The sequence below is a fragment of the Caloenas nicobarica genome, chromosome 16 (genome assembly GCF_036013445.1).
Source record: "Caloenas nicobarica isolate bCalNic1 chromosome 16, bCalNic1.hap1, whole genome shotgun sequence".
Classification (NCBI taxonomy): domain Eukaryota; kingdom Metazoa; phylum Chordata; class Aves; order Columbiformes; family Columbidae; genus Caloenas; species Caloenas nicobarica.
The window spans coordinates 5,320,132-5,333,330 of record NC_088260.1 but is presented as its reverse complement, the minus strand read 5'-3'; the positions used below and the strand labels follow the sequence as shown (position 1 = coordinate 5,333,330).

The window sequence follows — 13,199 nt, the reverse complement described above, 5'->3', positions numbered from 1 at the left end:
AACTCAAGTGTGCTGATTTCAGTAGGATGCCAGTGACCAAGATGAAATTTCAACCTGGGAGCTGCTAAAGAATATCTACTGAAAGAAGTTTGTTCAAGTTCTCTTGATGCTCTTGACACAACATCCCTTGATTGTTTCTTGATTATAACTAGGACTTGTTTTATCGCAAGGCTATGACCTCAAGTTTCAAAACTTGACTTTAGTTCTGACAACTTAGTGAAATGCTGTCTTTATGATACTACTAGCATTATTAACAGGATGAACACTGCTGTTTGAGCAAAATAAAATGTGTTGCTTACCTTTCTTTTTTGGTAAGTCAAGAACAAATATATGAAACAGCTCATGTATTGCTCTGACTTTGACAATTAGTCTCCAGCATTAGCAGATGGGCATATTTCACTTACAATGAAGTGCTGAAAATGTGGGTTACCTTGTTGCGAAGTCAAATGTGAAAGAACTTCTGAAGCATTATAAATGTATGATAAATCAATGCCCAATTCAGAGAAAAAAACCTCACTGCAAAACGTGCTATTGAAAGAGGTAGAATCAAGGTTGCGAGAAGTCTTGGAAATTGTCATAAAATGTCAAAACAGCAGATGGTCTCTTGAAAACGTGGCATTTCAATACTTGTTATAGCATCTGAGGAAGACTTTTATTGGGTCACGTATATTATTGACTTAGATTCTAATAAAAGATTTTCTGTACCTTTAGACATCTTTGTATGTTTTACGGTGCTTAGTTTTACACTGCTACTTAATGGAAGTCCATGATGTGTCATGAAAACGTACAAGGCTAAGGATCTGAAGTTCAGTGTGAAATTAATTCTGATTTTAAAAAGTCTGTGTCTTACCCATCAGAAAAACTCCTGTCAGATCTCTGCAGTGGTATGGTAACATAGCTGAGAAACAAAAATAATAGAAACCTTTTTTGACCCTTGGAGGAAGAACGTTTCAGCTCATTTGTGCTGAAGCTGAAGTGGAAGTTAACTTGTAGAGATTAAGCCTTTCTCTCACAGGTCCTTGCTAATGGTATTACTTTGATCTTTTCAACTCTTGTGCTTGAGGTGTCCATGTAAACAGATCTTCTGTTTGCTTTTTCATTAGATTAAATAGAATTCCGATAAAGTGAATGATCAAAGTCTTTCAGACCTTTATTGGGGAAAACTCTCCTCTCAAATCTTAATTAAAATAAAACTAAACATGAGATAATCTGAGATTTGATTCAAAGTGGTTGCATGTGACTTCCTGGCAATTTCCCATTGTGGACCATCCTTATCTTTTGTAACCGGTGGGTTCTACAGCACTGAAGTACCAATCCCTTCCCTTGGCTGGCTTTGATCAGATGTTTGTATAGTTTGTTCACCGATATTCTAACTTACAACCATTAGATCTCACTTTGTGTTGGCTTTGCAGCTTGTCTGTTGTAGATCTGTGACTACCTACCAGTACAAACAACTGAGTTGGGTCAAACTTGAGAATTCTTTGGTATTTCCTGCCATTAATTAAATATTACTTTTCCAAGAGCACCTGATTTAACAGAAATTGAATGTCCTTCTGTGTTCTTTCAAGTAACTACGTGGTGACTCTTCTAAATATTCTCCCACCTTCCCAGTAAATGAACAAGTGCTTGAAATTCTTGTTACTGAGACCTCTCAACCCAGCCGGATCATGAACTCCATATGAGACACTTTTAAATTTCTGAGTATGTTCTTGCCATGTGCAGATGTGTTTATTGCCTAATGAACATGAATTGGCTCCGATGTACCCTTAACCTACAAAGTTTGCGGTTAGGCACACACGAAGCAACCTCTGATGTAGTGCAGCACTCTCTCAGTTCCAATTTTTGCAAGTCTTCCATGTGCTGAGTACTTGAAGACCTTGCCTGGATGGGTTGTGTTTCCTCAAAACGTGTCCATCAGTAACATATTCACTTCAGCTTCTGTTTATCAATCTGTGAACGCTTGGGGAAAATGTAGAAATGCCCAAGGTGATAAGTATAAGCTGCTTCTGGAGTACATTGCTAACGAACAACATGCTGGAACCATTCGCATCTGATTGACTGTAAGAAAGTATCCATAGCGTATGTTCTGTATTTTGGGAACCTTAAGTTTACCCACAGTACCTTTGAACTAAAATACCAATGCACTTTGATTCTGGTCCTGTCCTAAAAAACTCATTTGAACAGAATAAGAACTTCCTGAGAAACACGAACTGCTGCCTTTGATTTCTGGAGCACCTACTCAAACAGTTCTCAGATTTCCTTTTGGCTCTTTAAGATTGCTGTCTGATTTTAAAAAATATGTATTATTATCTATTTTAAAATTTATCTTTCCCCCCATTGATATCACGATTCAGAGGGTTATGCTGCCCTTTTATCCTTCAAGGTACTAGTGCTTTTTTGAGATAATTCTTGCAAAATTCACTCAATGTTTTTCCTGCGTATGTGGTAGAGAGAAGATGTCTGCAAGGAGAACCGCACTGAGGCATGGGGGTTGGGGGGTTCTGCTCATGAAGTATTCTTAAGGTGTGAAATGTTTTCTGGTGAGACCTGAAACTCCGTCTTCACTAATGGTTTGGGACAAGTTGAAAGTCTGTGGCCAGTAGTAGCTGCCTGCCAACGAAGAGAAATGCCTGTTGATCCGTTAAGTGAACCACCCTCACTGCCAAAAATTTGGGGTTTATTTTCCTTCCTGCCTCATGAAGAGATAGTCAAATCCAAAATACTTAACAGCGACCTACGTTTGTTGATAAGCACTCTTCCATTTTAAAGAAAAGTATTTCTGTCTGATGCTGTTTAATGGGCTATTTCTGCACTTCTGCGATCTCCTTGCCGGTGGTTCCAGCGTCCTGCTGCCGTCTCACACCCACTGTTGCTGAGAGCTGGAGAGAAGCCGAGCAGCTGAGCTGCGTGGTCACCAGCAGACCCAGCTAAACCTGCCGGAGGAGTGTTTAAATCATTGGGTTTTCCCCCTCAAAACACAATTGAGAAAGGACAGTGTTCAAGCAACTATCTTTCAGTCAACTGCCAGACAATAAAAATGTCTGTTAAATGCTTCAGCTCATAATTTCTGGAGACCCGAGCCACTTAGATGTCCTTATGGAGGGAAGTTTGAAACACAGGCGCCTTTCGGTGCCGCACGCATGTACCCGAACACGGAGGTGTCGTTCTTGGCCCGTGGGTTTCAGAACACGGTGCCTGCCTGGGGAGCGTTGGCTCTGGGTGATGTCCCTGGCACCGATACCTTGGGCTGGTCACATGTGGCCACGTTGGCAGTTCCACTGCTTGGTCTGTGGCACACACAGAACTAAACTTGTGCTGTTAACCAACCAAATTTTCTGCTAAGTAGAGGGTGGATAAATTCATTCCTGTGACGATGAACTTGTGTTAGTCTTACCATGCAGCTGAACTGCCTGTGTTTTCAGGTAACTGGAGTCCTCTGAAAAACTTTACTTTTGTGTTTAAAACCAACCTTGTGTAAAAACAGAGCTTGGTTTTATACAGCTGCATTTCCTGTTTTTTGTGCTCTCATTCCTGTCCCCATTCTCCCTTCCCTTTTCCCCTTCTGCATATGTTTTACTGGTCTGGTGTTGTCTCTAACTTTATCTGGTTTCTGTCTCAGCAGTAGAGTAAATTCTATTACCCTGATAGTACAATGGTGGATATAATGTAAACTTCAGAGGATTCTCCAGGGACTAAGAGTGAACCAGTCACCAAAGGTGTCTTGGAACTGTTAAGAATGGCAGTGATATAGCTGAAAAAGCAAGGGGCCAATTTCAGTTTTAATGTAATTATGTTTTAACCTTCTCATTACAGTGGACTGTGATAGACCATTAATTGATATAAAGCTTATTTTTGTGTTACTGAAGAACTGAAGACCTCAGTGTCACAGTTTAGAAGGAAGGCTTATCTGAGACTTGTATTGTTTCATTTCCACTCATTTATGAAACTAAATATCCAGCTCTAATAGCACCTAAGTAAATAAAAATATCTGCATGGTTCTACACTCTTAAAAAAAAAATGCTGACCTTTCCAGAAGACGGGAAGTATGCACGTGGCAAGAGGCTAATTTACCTTTCTATTTCCCAAATTCAGCATGTCCCAAAATACCATACAGCAAGGAGACAGGCCCTTCTTTCTACTTTGCCAGTGAGTTGGGTTTTTTGTACTAATTTTGATTGTACAGAAAAGCACTTTCTAAAGAACAGATGTTAAAGGAATGGGACGTGTTGAGGGAACAAGTTTCCTTGCACCAAACCAGTATGTGGAAAACACAGGAAGGTTCCTTTCCATGGACAGGGGCATGAAGCTGTTGAACAGATTTATATGACCACAGGAAGCCGATTTGTCAGTCCTTTAAAATGTATTTTGTATGCTGAATAGTTTAACTTTACCACCTAGTCTTTTCATCTGCAGCCAGAAGTGAGTGCTGCATGTGGATAACCTCTGCCTAAAACCTGGGTCAGCTGCCTCACTCCCTTTCTTTCATGGCCCAAATGGAATTTTAAAACCGGGGAAGTTAATCTGCGTCCGAAAAGGAGAAGTGTCTTGTGCCTCTTCTCTGTAAAAAGCTGTGGCCGGAGTTCTGAGCCCTTGGGGGGAAATAACTTGAGTTGCATCTGAGGTGAAGGAAGCTTTTTGTAGAGTTGCTTCACCGCCGTTATAATAAGAGAGCAACCAGATGAGGGCTCCGTGCTGGTCTAGATGCTTCCTTGGCAGATAATGTTAGATATCGGTGGTACCCGAGCTGGTGACCTGCATCAGTGCAGGGATGGGCAAGGGGCTGATGTTCTCCGTGCTCGGCACACACCAGCTAACGCAGACTTCAGCTGCCTGCCTGTACGGGGAAGGGTGGATAAAGAAAAAAATCCGCGTTGTATTTTGGTGTTCGTAGCACTTGGAGAAAGTTGGTTTGGGGGAGAAATGGAGTGGTTGCAGGATGGACTGTCCTTGTCACCCAAGACATGGGAAAGGAGGACTGAAGTTCCAGGATATTTTCAAACATTGTCCTTTCCTGTTGTGTCTGCAAGCCCATGCAGCCTATGCCAGGCACTCTTCTGCTTTGTTTTGGTTTGGTTTTTTTAAGTTAGCTCATGCAAGAGGGATGTGAGAAATACCACTTGTTCTCCAAAAATCTCTTCTGGAACAGACTTCCTGTGTTTCTTGTACCGAAATTGTTCTGCGTGAACTGGTGCTCTGGGATGCCGACCTGTCCTGTTTTCATGCGTCTTGGTTTGGTGCACTGAAATAACTTAAAAAGCTCGTTCCTTTCGTGGATAATCTTTTAAGTGAAGTCCACTCTACCTGTGTAAAATGACTTCTTGAAATGTTTGTGTTATGAAAGAAACATTTGCTATTTCTTTGCTTCCTACCATTCAGGTCTTTTAAATGTAGTTATCCTCACCATCTTACTGGGTCTGGCAATAGTTTTGAAGTTTGTTCACTGGTCAGTTCTTGAAAATAGGCTCTTCAGTGCATCTTGGGACGATGACCAACCATGACCACCATTGGCAGCATTAAAATTCCTACCAGGGAGAATATGAAATTACATTTATATGGTTTTTGCATATACCCTTGTAGCTGGGAGTTCTGCTTGATTTCTGCTGCTCTCACCTCTTTTGATTTCAGCTCCTTCCGTGGGTTTGGTGGCTGCCTACTGCTTGTTTGCCTCTCAGAAAAATGGGTTGCACTTTTGTAGAGTTGAATTCAGTAGTTCAATGCATCTGATATTTTTGCTCACTTCATTACCGAATCGCTTATCTTCACTGTGTATCCCAGCAAGGTTAGTGCAGTTCAATATTACGTTAGGAAGCAACTTGTTGAAAAGATGCTGCAACGAAGCAGATTGGCCCAGGGAGTGTTTCTTGCGGAGAGGAACGTAAGGCATATATGGTGAGGAAACCAGTGTATTTCTGCTGGAATGAGCGGAGGTTACTTGCAGCAAGGAGATACACGGAGCTGTTTTGTGCTTTCCTAGAGCTTTCTCAGCACGACTAGATGGCCATTTGGAAAATCTCCAAAGTACTGACAATGAGGGAAAATCTTGGATAATTTGCCATACTTTTTTTTTTTTTTTCTTCCTCGCCTCCTGTTTTATCTTGTTTGCTATTTTATATCTGTAGTGAGCTGTTTTGATGAACAGGCAAAAATTCTTGACAGAAGTCCCAGTGAAAATGCTTTAGTTATGGCTGAGCAGCTGAATTTCTCGTGGCTGTTTTGCAAGACTTCTTTCGCAGGCTGCCCTCCCGGATTTCAGTGCTTTGTCAAGAACCGCTCATTGCACCAGCTAAACGGGGAAAACCTTTTACATTTCTAGAGTTGAAGTTTGAACTCTGGGTTTGAACTACCAACGATCTGTGTATGTATTTCAGACTTGCTGCCTCTTGTCCTGAACTCTTCTTGATTTGTATGCGGTGTCTGTACAGGATTTAGATAAGTGTCCACATAACGTTTTTTGAAAGACACTTTTAATATTGCTATTACAACCTAATTTGCAGCAGCATCTGAACTAGTTTTAACCAAATTTGTAGAGCTTATTGGAGTAATTTGTTAAAGACAAAATAGGGGAGAGGAGAAGCTAGGCAAATAAAAATTCTTCAGTATAAAAAATGCGGTACTTTAAATGCAAAGCTGTGGATCAAAGATATTAGAAGGTTATGGAAGAGCTGCTGCTGTGACAAAAACTTGATCCTCCCCCCATTTCTGTATCTGTTCTTCAGGGTACTATTCCTTGGTTTAACTGGTTTCTTAAGAGAGAAATTCTTCATTGTGAAGTTTTATTGTATAATGTATCTGCTTCAGAATGACTTAGTTTATTATTCTCTCCTATAAAGAAACAAAAGACGAATTACACAAATGGTTTAAGGGGGCACCGCATTATTTTGGGGGCTCTTAACAAGTAATGTGGCAGGATGCGGGAAGCCTTGAATATCTTACAACTTGGAATTAATTTTCATATACGTTTTAAAACCTCCTGAATGGAGTTGAAGTTAATTTGTAGTCAGGCATGCCAGCCCTGCGGCAGCGGGATGAGAGCGGAGCAGGATTTCAGTAGCATGCCCTTTGGCAAACAAGTCAATTCCTCTCTGCAATTTCTTTCTACTACTTTGACAGAGAGAATAACTCCTGGACTTTGTCAGAGTGTTGTATAATAATGAAGCTGAGAAATTTTCCTACTGTGGGAAACTGTAAACTTCATCCTGTAAAAATGATCAGCGTTTCCATCGATAATTTTGATGTAGTCCTTGTAAAAGAAAGAGCCGTGGTTGAAAGTCAAATAGAAACATGGTTGAGATGCTGCTGCAAAATAATTTTAGTAGTGATATGAAAAAAACCCCACACTTTTCTTGCATTTGAAAGCATAACAAAGCGCGATGGCAGAAGATACTGGTAGTTTTGCCAGTGTGCATAGAAAAAATCAAGGTGTTTTCCAAAGCCTTCTCAATCAGAAATGCTCATAGCACATGAGTGCGCCTGTCCATTCACAGGCTCCTGCATAAGTATGTTAGGATCAACTCAAACTGCAGGAATGTAGGGCCACAAGTGTATTTGGAGTTCATCTGCATTAATAGCCTGGAACTGTAGTGCACATCACTGCTGGAGCATTTGCTCAGTGCAGATTTAATGGAGCTTTCAAGACAGCAGGACGGGATTAAGTTCAGTGGGGTAGGCAGTTATTATATAGAGACCTTCACAGTGGCCTGTACAGGGGAGAAAAATCTCAATTAGGCAACAAAAAAAACCCCACCTAGATGTATTCTAGGAAGTTGGAATATTGTAGAACTAGTATTTGTAAGCTTTCTAGCAAACCAAACTGGAGGAAAACGAGGACTTGCACAAGGCAGTAGCATGTCTGGGGTTGCCATCCCTTTGAGACTTGTTTTTGCTGACCAGCATCGTGCTTTCACGTGCAGCTCCATTTTTATCCATTTTCTCCACCCATCTTGGCTTTCATTCTTATATACGCACAAGCAGTTCTGTGTATCCGTGAACTTAGAGCCCAGCACAGCAAAACTCTTCAGAAGCTGTGGTTATTTGGAGAAGTGCGGTACCGCGTCTCACAGCCGTGAGTACACAGGGCAGGTGGTTGCAGCATCACAGTCACACTCCAAGTTCCTCCCTGTGCTCCAATTTTCAGTTTTGTTTACGAGGGCAAGAAAACACCCCCTGAAAACCCATCACTTCTAAAGGTATGCTGCAGACAGGCAGTTCATCAGCCATCGAGTTCTCATGTCATCAAACCCCATTAAAAAAAGCTGTAACCCGCTAGAGAGTAAGCATCAATTAACTTGTCAGAACGACAGAAAGGTACCAGAACAAATAAGGAACAGTTGCAGGAAACAGAGTCAGGAGCAGGTTGATCGTTCGCTTAGACTGTTTGTCTTTTAGCGCTGTTGTCAGCAAAACAAGCCCCACTCTTGGCAAGCCGTAACACCGGAGAGAGCCATGCGCGTTGGTGTGGGCCAGAGCGTAGCTGCAAACTCGACTGGTTGTTGCACACATTCTAAAACCAACATAGATGCATTTTCTTAGGGTCTCACTTTCCAGTTGCATGCTTTGTGTTTAAAGGAGGATTTGCTATCATTATGGATTTTCATACTTCGCTAGATTCCCTCAGAATTAAAACCCACAATTGAGCGTGGCCTGTTTTGGAGCAGAGCAGGGCAGGACTCTTCAAGGAGGGACTTGTTGATACGAGTTTGTTGTTGGAGACTGGTGCAGCTGTAGCAACAGATGTGGTTTCACTGGTGTGAAAGCTTTATGTTGGTTTTTTCCTTTTTTGGAATTTCGTACCTTATTTGCTACTGTTTTGAGGAATTAAGAATTTCTTAGCAGTGTCGAGAAACTCACAGAATGGTGATGATCTAGAACGTTCCCTTGAGGGGAGAGGAAAGACATTATTTTAGTACAAGATACTGGCTTCAGCAAAAATTTGATGCTCAAGCAGCCTCAGTTTCCTCCACTGTTACATATATACTGTGTGTCCCTATAGCTTTTAAGCATACATGCAGTGTATGTACTTTACACTGACTGTACTGTGAGCAATTTCCAGAAGAGTAGCATGGTGAGGTTAGCCAGGTATAAGGCCAAAGAATTTTTGGATGGTGGAAATAAAAATGGCTTGTAACTCCTTTGAAAAGTATATTTCAGGAAAAACTAAATTGTATGAAAATGATAAATTTGATATTTTAAACTGGTCTGTTTGACAAAACAAAAGATGGAATACTGCTTTTTTCTATGTAGTATCTGTTACATTGTCAAACTAGGGAAGATGAACTGTCTAATTATGGTTATTTATAGACTTTCCTGCAAAACCAAACTACACAAAAGCAAGGTAAGATACTCAGCTATTTGCAAGATAAATATTTTTTCTTAGAAGGGGGAGGGAATTTATTTACAGTATGTTTGAGATATAGCAAAATCTTCGAGTGCAGACGGTGACTTGACGAGACACATGTTCTGTACCCGTTGTTAAATATTCTTCTTTTTCATCCTAGTTTCCACCGGCTCACTTGCTCAGCAGTATGCCCACCCTAATGCTACCCTGCATCCGCATCCTCCGCATCCTCAGCCTTCTGCCACCCCGACTGGCCAGCAGCAAAGCCAACATGCTGGAAGCCACCCTGCTCCCAGCCCCGTGCAGGTAACAGCTCGAGGGAGTGAATGTCTTTAAACTGTATTTAACATGCTCTACTGGAAGAGATTGCACCAGACTGATGCTTGATGTTGATATCTTGATTTCTTTGAGAGGAAAAATGGTAAGATGGAGCAGTTGCCCAAACGAACTGCATGTGGCAGATCTCATGCAGGAGTTGTCTAGATTCCCCTCTGTTTTTTGGAAGGAAGGAAGTAGAGCTATATAATGTAATTTTTCTCTGCTTGCAGTGGCTAGGTGGTGGTCTCATGACATAGTTTGTTGGATGAGCTAGCAGGGAAACTTGCGGCAGTTCCTTTTCCTTAGTAAGGACCAATATCAAGAGTCCAGCCATTCATTTCTCCCTCTTCGCAGGGGATGAGGTATAGCTTGTTTCCATGTTATACTATTAAGGAGAGGATCATGATTTTATCTGAGCTTTAATATGACTGGAGTTACAACTGGAAATAGCAGATAAATGCTGAGAAGTGTTTGATTGTATTTTGTCAAAGACAAGCAGCTGAAATCAAAATAGGTCTTGCAATAGTGCTGCATGCCTTAATTACCTGCTGGTAGTAACTTTGGGCTGGTAAGTGCAACTGTGAAGTATATCCAGCCCCACGGTTGCAGGGTCTCCTTATTTTTACCTGTCAGTGTAGGTTCCGTTTTCCAGGCTCCTGCTCACCTGACTAACTTAGCGCGAGGAGAAAATGAGCCTGATGGAATTGAAATTAGTTTCCTTGTGACTGTAGACAGGGTGATCCCCAGATGTGCCACTTAAAGGATTCACTATTGAGAGCAGTTTTGCAAACCTGTCTCACTCTCATTTACAGAATAAACGTGTCTCACTTATAGACCATAACCTAAATCATCTTTTATCTTCTTTGCAGCATCATCAGCACCAGGCTGCCCAGGCACTCCACCTGGCAAACCCACAGCAGCAGTCGGCGATTTACCACGCAGGTCTAGCTCCAACCCCACCTTCCATGACGCCAGGCTCCAATACGCAGTCTCCACAAAATAGTTTTCCTACAGCACAACAAACAGTCTTCACCATTCATCCCTCCCATGTTCAACCTGCATATACCAATCCGCCACACATGGCCCATGTCCCCCAGGTAAACACAGTTTAACAACCTTCAAGACTAAATGTCTTAATGCCACAAAAGTTAGGACAGTCGGGCCTGCTGAAGTGATTTCCATTCTATCACCTCTCAGCAAAGACTACCTGTTGTGTTATTTAGGTTTCTGTCTGTACATTGACTTTATTTAGAATTTTACAAGATATTCGGAGCTCAGCTTCCAACACCCAGTGCATCTACAGCTGTAGTTTAATGAAGACATCTTAAGGTGGCACTGCTACTGAAAGAAATTGAGCTCTCTTCCCAGTTCCCGGCTCCCACCCTTGCCCTGTCCCACCATTCTGCTCACAGAACTGTTTGACCATGCAGCAAACCAGACTGGGGACATGATTCAGCTGAAATGTGCCTCCCCAGCCCCAAGTTTAGGCTAATTTTCAGTCAAATGAGTTCACTGCATGATCCCAGGGAAGAGCTGGCATACAGAAAGGTTGGAGGTGAGAGCTGTGCGGAGGAAGGCTGAATTGCTGCTTTTGGTGGCAGTTTTAAGCTCTGCATTGTAGTCAAATTGATACAATTCCATCCAATAAAAGATTTTACACAGCATTACTAGGGAGTAGCAGTGCACTGCAGTGGGAGATAGACGAGATTCAGTTCAGATGACTGCAAGACAATCCTTGCTGAAAGAAACGTGTGCGTGTGTGTTTGTGTGTGTGTCTGTGTGTGGTTCTGAATGAACTGCTCATGCAGGAGATCTCCTGTGAGTGTTGGGCAACTTAAAAACCAGTCCTTGCTTCAGGATCAGACACCCACTTCTCTTAACTGCTCTCTTGTGGTCAACTCACTGGAAAAAAAAAAAAAAGATATTTTGGGAAGGGAAGGACATGATTGATTAATCAAGAGCTCTGTGTAAAGCAAGGTTACAAAGATTTTCTGTTGTTTACTAAATCTCATGGATTTAGTGTGTTTTGTCAAGGAATGGGCAATTAATCAGTAATTTTTCCTGCACAGTTTCTTTTGCAGGCTAAGTACTTGGTGTCTGTTTTATGCCTTCTCGTACAGGTTAACAATAGTTTGGGGTCTCATGACTAACTGTAATTAGGGAGGTTAGTCTAATAGCTGTCCAGTCCCTTGCAGAGTTGTGATTGAATCTTTGCTTGGGTCCCTGGGACAGTCAGTTAAGACAACAAATTAATAGTTATTTAGGAATTGTTTTACTGATGTTGAGTTTTTAGCTTTTTTTAATCCGTTAGGCTTTTCATTTCTCTGCTTTTGTTCTGTGGGAGAATAAGGAGAGGGTGTCCTAACTCAACTACTGCTGTGGCATCTTGCCCTGTCCTCCCAGGCTCTGGTTTTTGCCCAAAACAAGATCACTTGCTCCGCTCCGGTGTGACAGCAGTGGTGTGGATGCCTGGGTTGTAGAGCTTCTCCAGGTGCCTTCACGCAGCCCTTCAGAGGGTCTTGAAGCTCCTGGGTTAGCGGCATGTTGAAACGTGAAACACATTTGTTTCAAGGTCAGCTTAAAGATAAAACGCCCTGAATTGTGCTGTACACGTTGTGGCCAGGCCTGCGCCTGCCTATAGGATGCGACTGTTGCCTTCCTTTCTGTGTGCCAAGCGCTTAATAAGCAAAACCTCATTAAAGCAAATCAGATGGAACTTTCAGTCAGAACTGACTGCTCGGTCAGGGTTTTTTAGCAATCACAGGCAAAGCTTGCCTTGCCCAGGACTCCTGGCTTGTGCAGTCTCTTCTGCTGTCATTTTTTTAGTATGAAAACTGAAGTGTATAATCCATGATACTTACACCAAACTAACTGACTTTTCAAAATTAAGTAGTCCCTCAAAAATCTCTAATGAAGGAATAACTACAGTTCTGTAAGAAATTTTAAATGGATGTTAACTAATCACTGGACTTAATAGTTTCTTAGCAGCCTCATTTCCAACTTCCAAACACAATTCTGAAATACCATGTAGTAGGAATTTCAGTTAGGCTAACACCAGAGGATCAGTTGAATTTCCCTTTAGGTTATCAGATGAATCTCGAGCGGTTAGATATCTCACTTGAGAAACAGTACTTGAAAATTCATTACAGAGTACTGTCAGCTGCCAATTTGCAAAGCGTTTTGAGCCCCAGCAGAAAATTTTTATCCCGTGTGTGTTGAATACAGCTGCTGTATGAATAGCTGCTTTATGATGATGGCTGCTATAATAGCATGTTTGTCAAAGTAAAAATGGTGCTGATCCTGAAAGGTATTCTGTTTCACAGCCTTATCTTCTAAGCCTTTTTTAGAGCAAGAGTGAGATTTGAATTGCAGTTCCTGCCTTTAAAGGCTTCTTGAGTGCTACTAATACAGTGCAAGTCTGATAAAGAGTCTGAGGAATGTCTGTGATGAGTCAAGTAACCCTTTTGTCTTTAAGAAATAAAATTGTAGCCACTACCTGCTATCTGTCTTTACTGGCATGTGGAACTTGGGAGGCTCCAATTCCTGC

At 41.7% G+C, this 13,199-nt stretch overlaps 1 protein-coding gene across 10 annotated transcripts in view; it reads left to right on the top strand.

Annotated features, from left to right (window-relative positions):
• ATXN2 (ataxin 2) overlaps window positions 1-13,199 on the top strand; it is a 51,620-nt gene that overhangs the window by 35,889 nt on the left and 2,532 nt on the right. For all 10 annotated transcript variants that reach the window (XM_065646098.1, XM_065646104.1, XM_065646102.1 and 7 more), the window contains 2 exons: window positions 9,495-9,640; window positions 10,522-10,749. In XM_065646098.1, coding sequence (XP_065502170.1) covers window positions 9,495-9,640; window positions 10,522-10,749 — 374 coding nt within the window. The remainder of the gene's footprint in view (window positions 1-9,494; window positions 9,641-10,521; window positions 10,750-13,199) is intronic.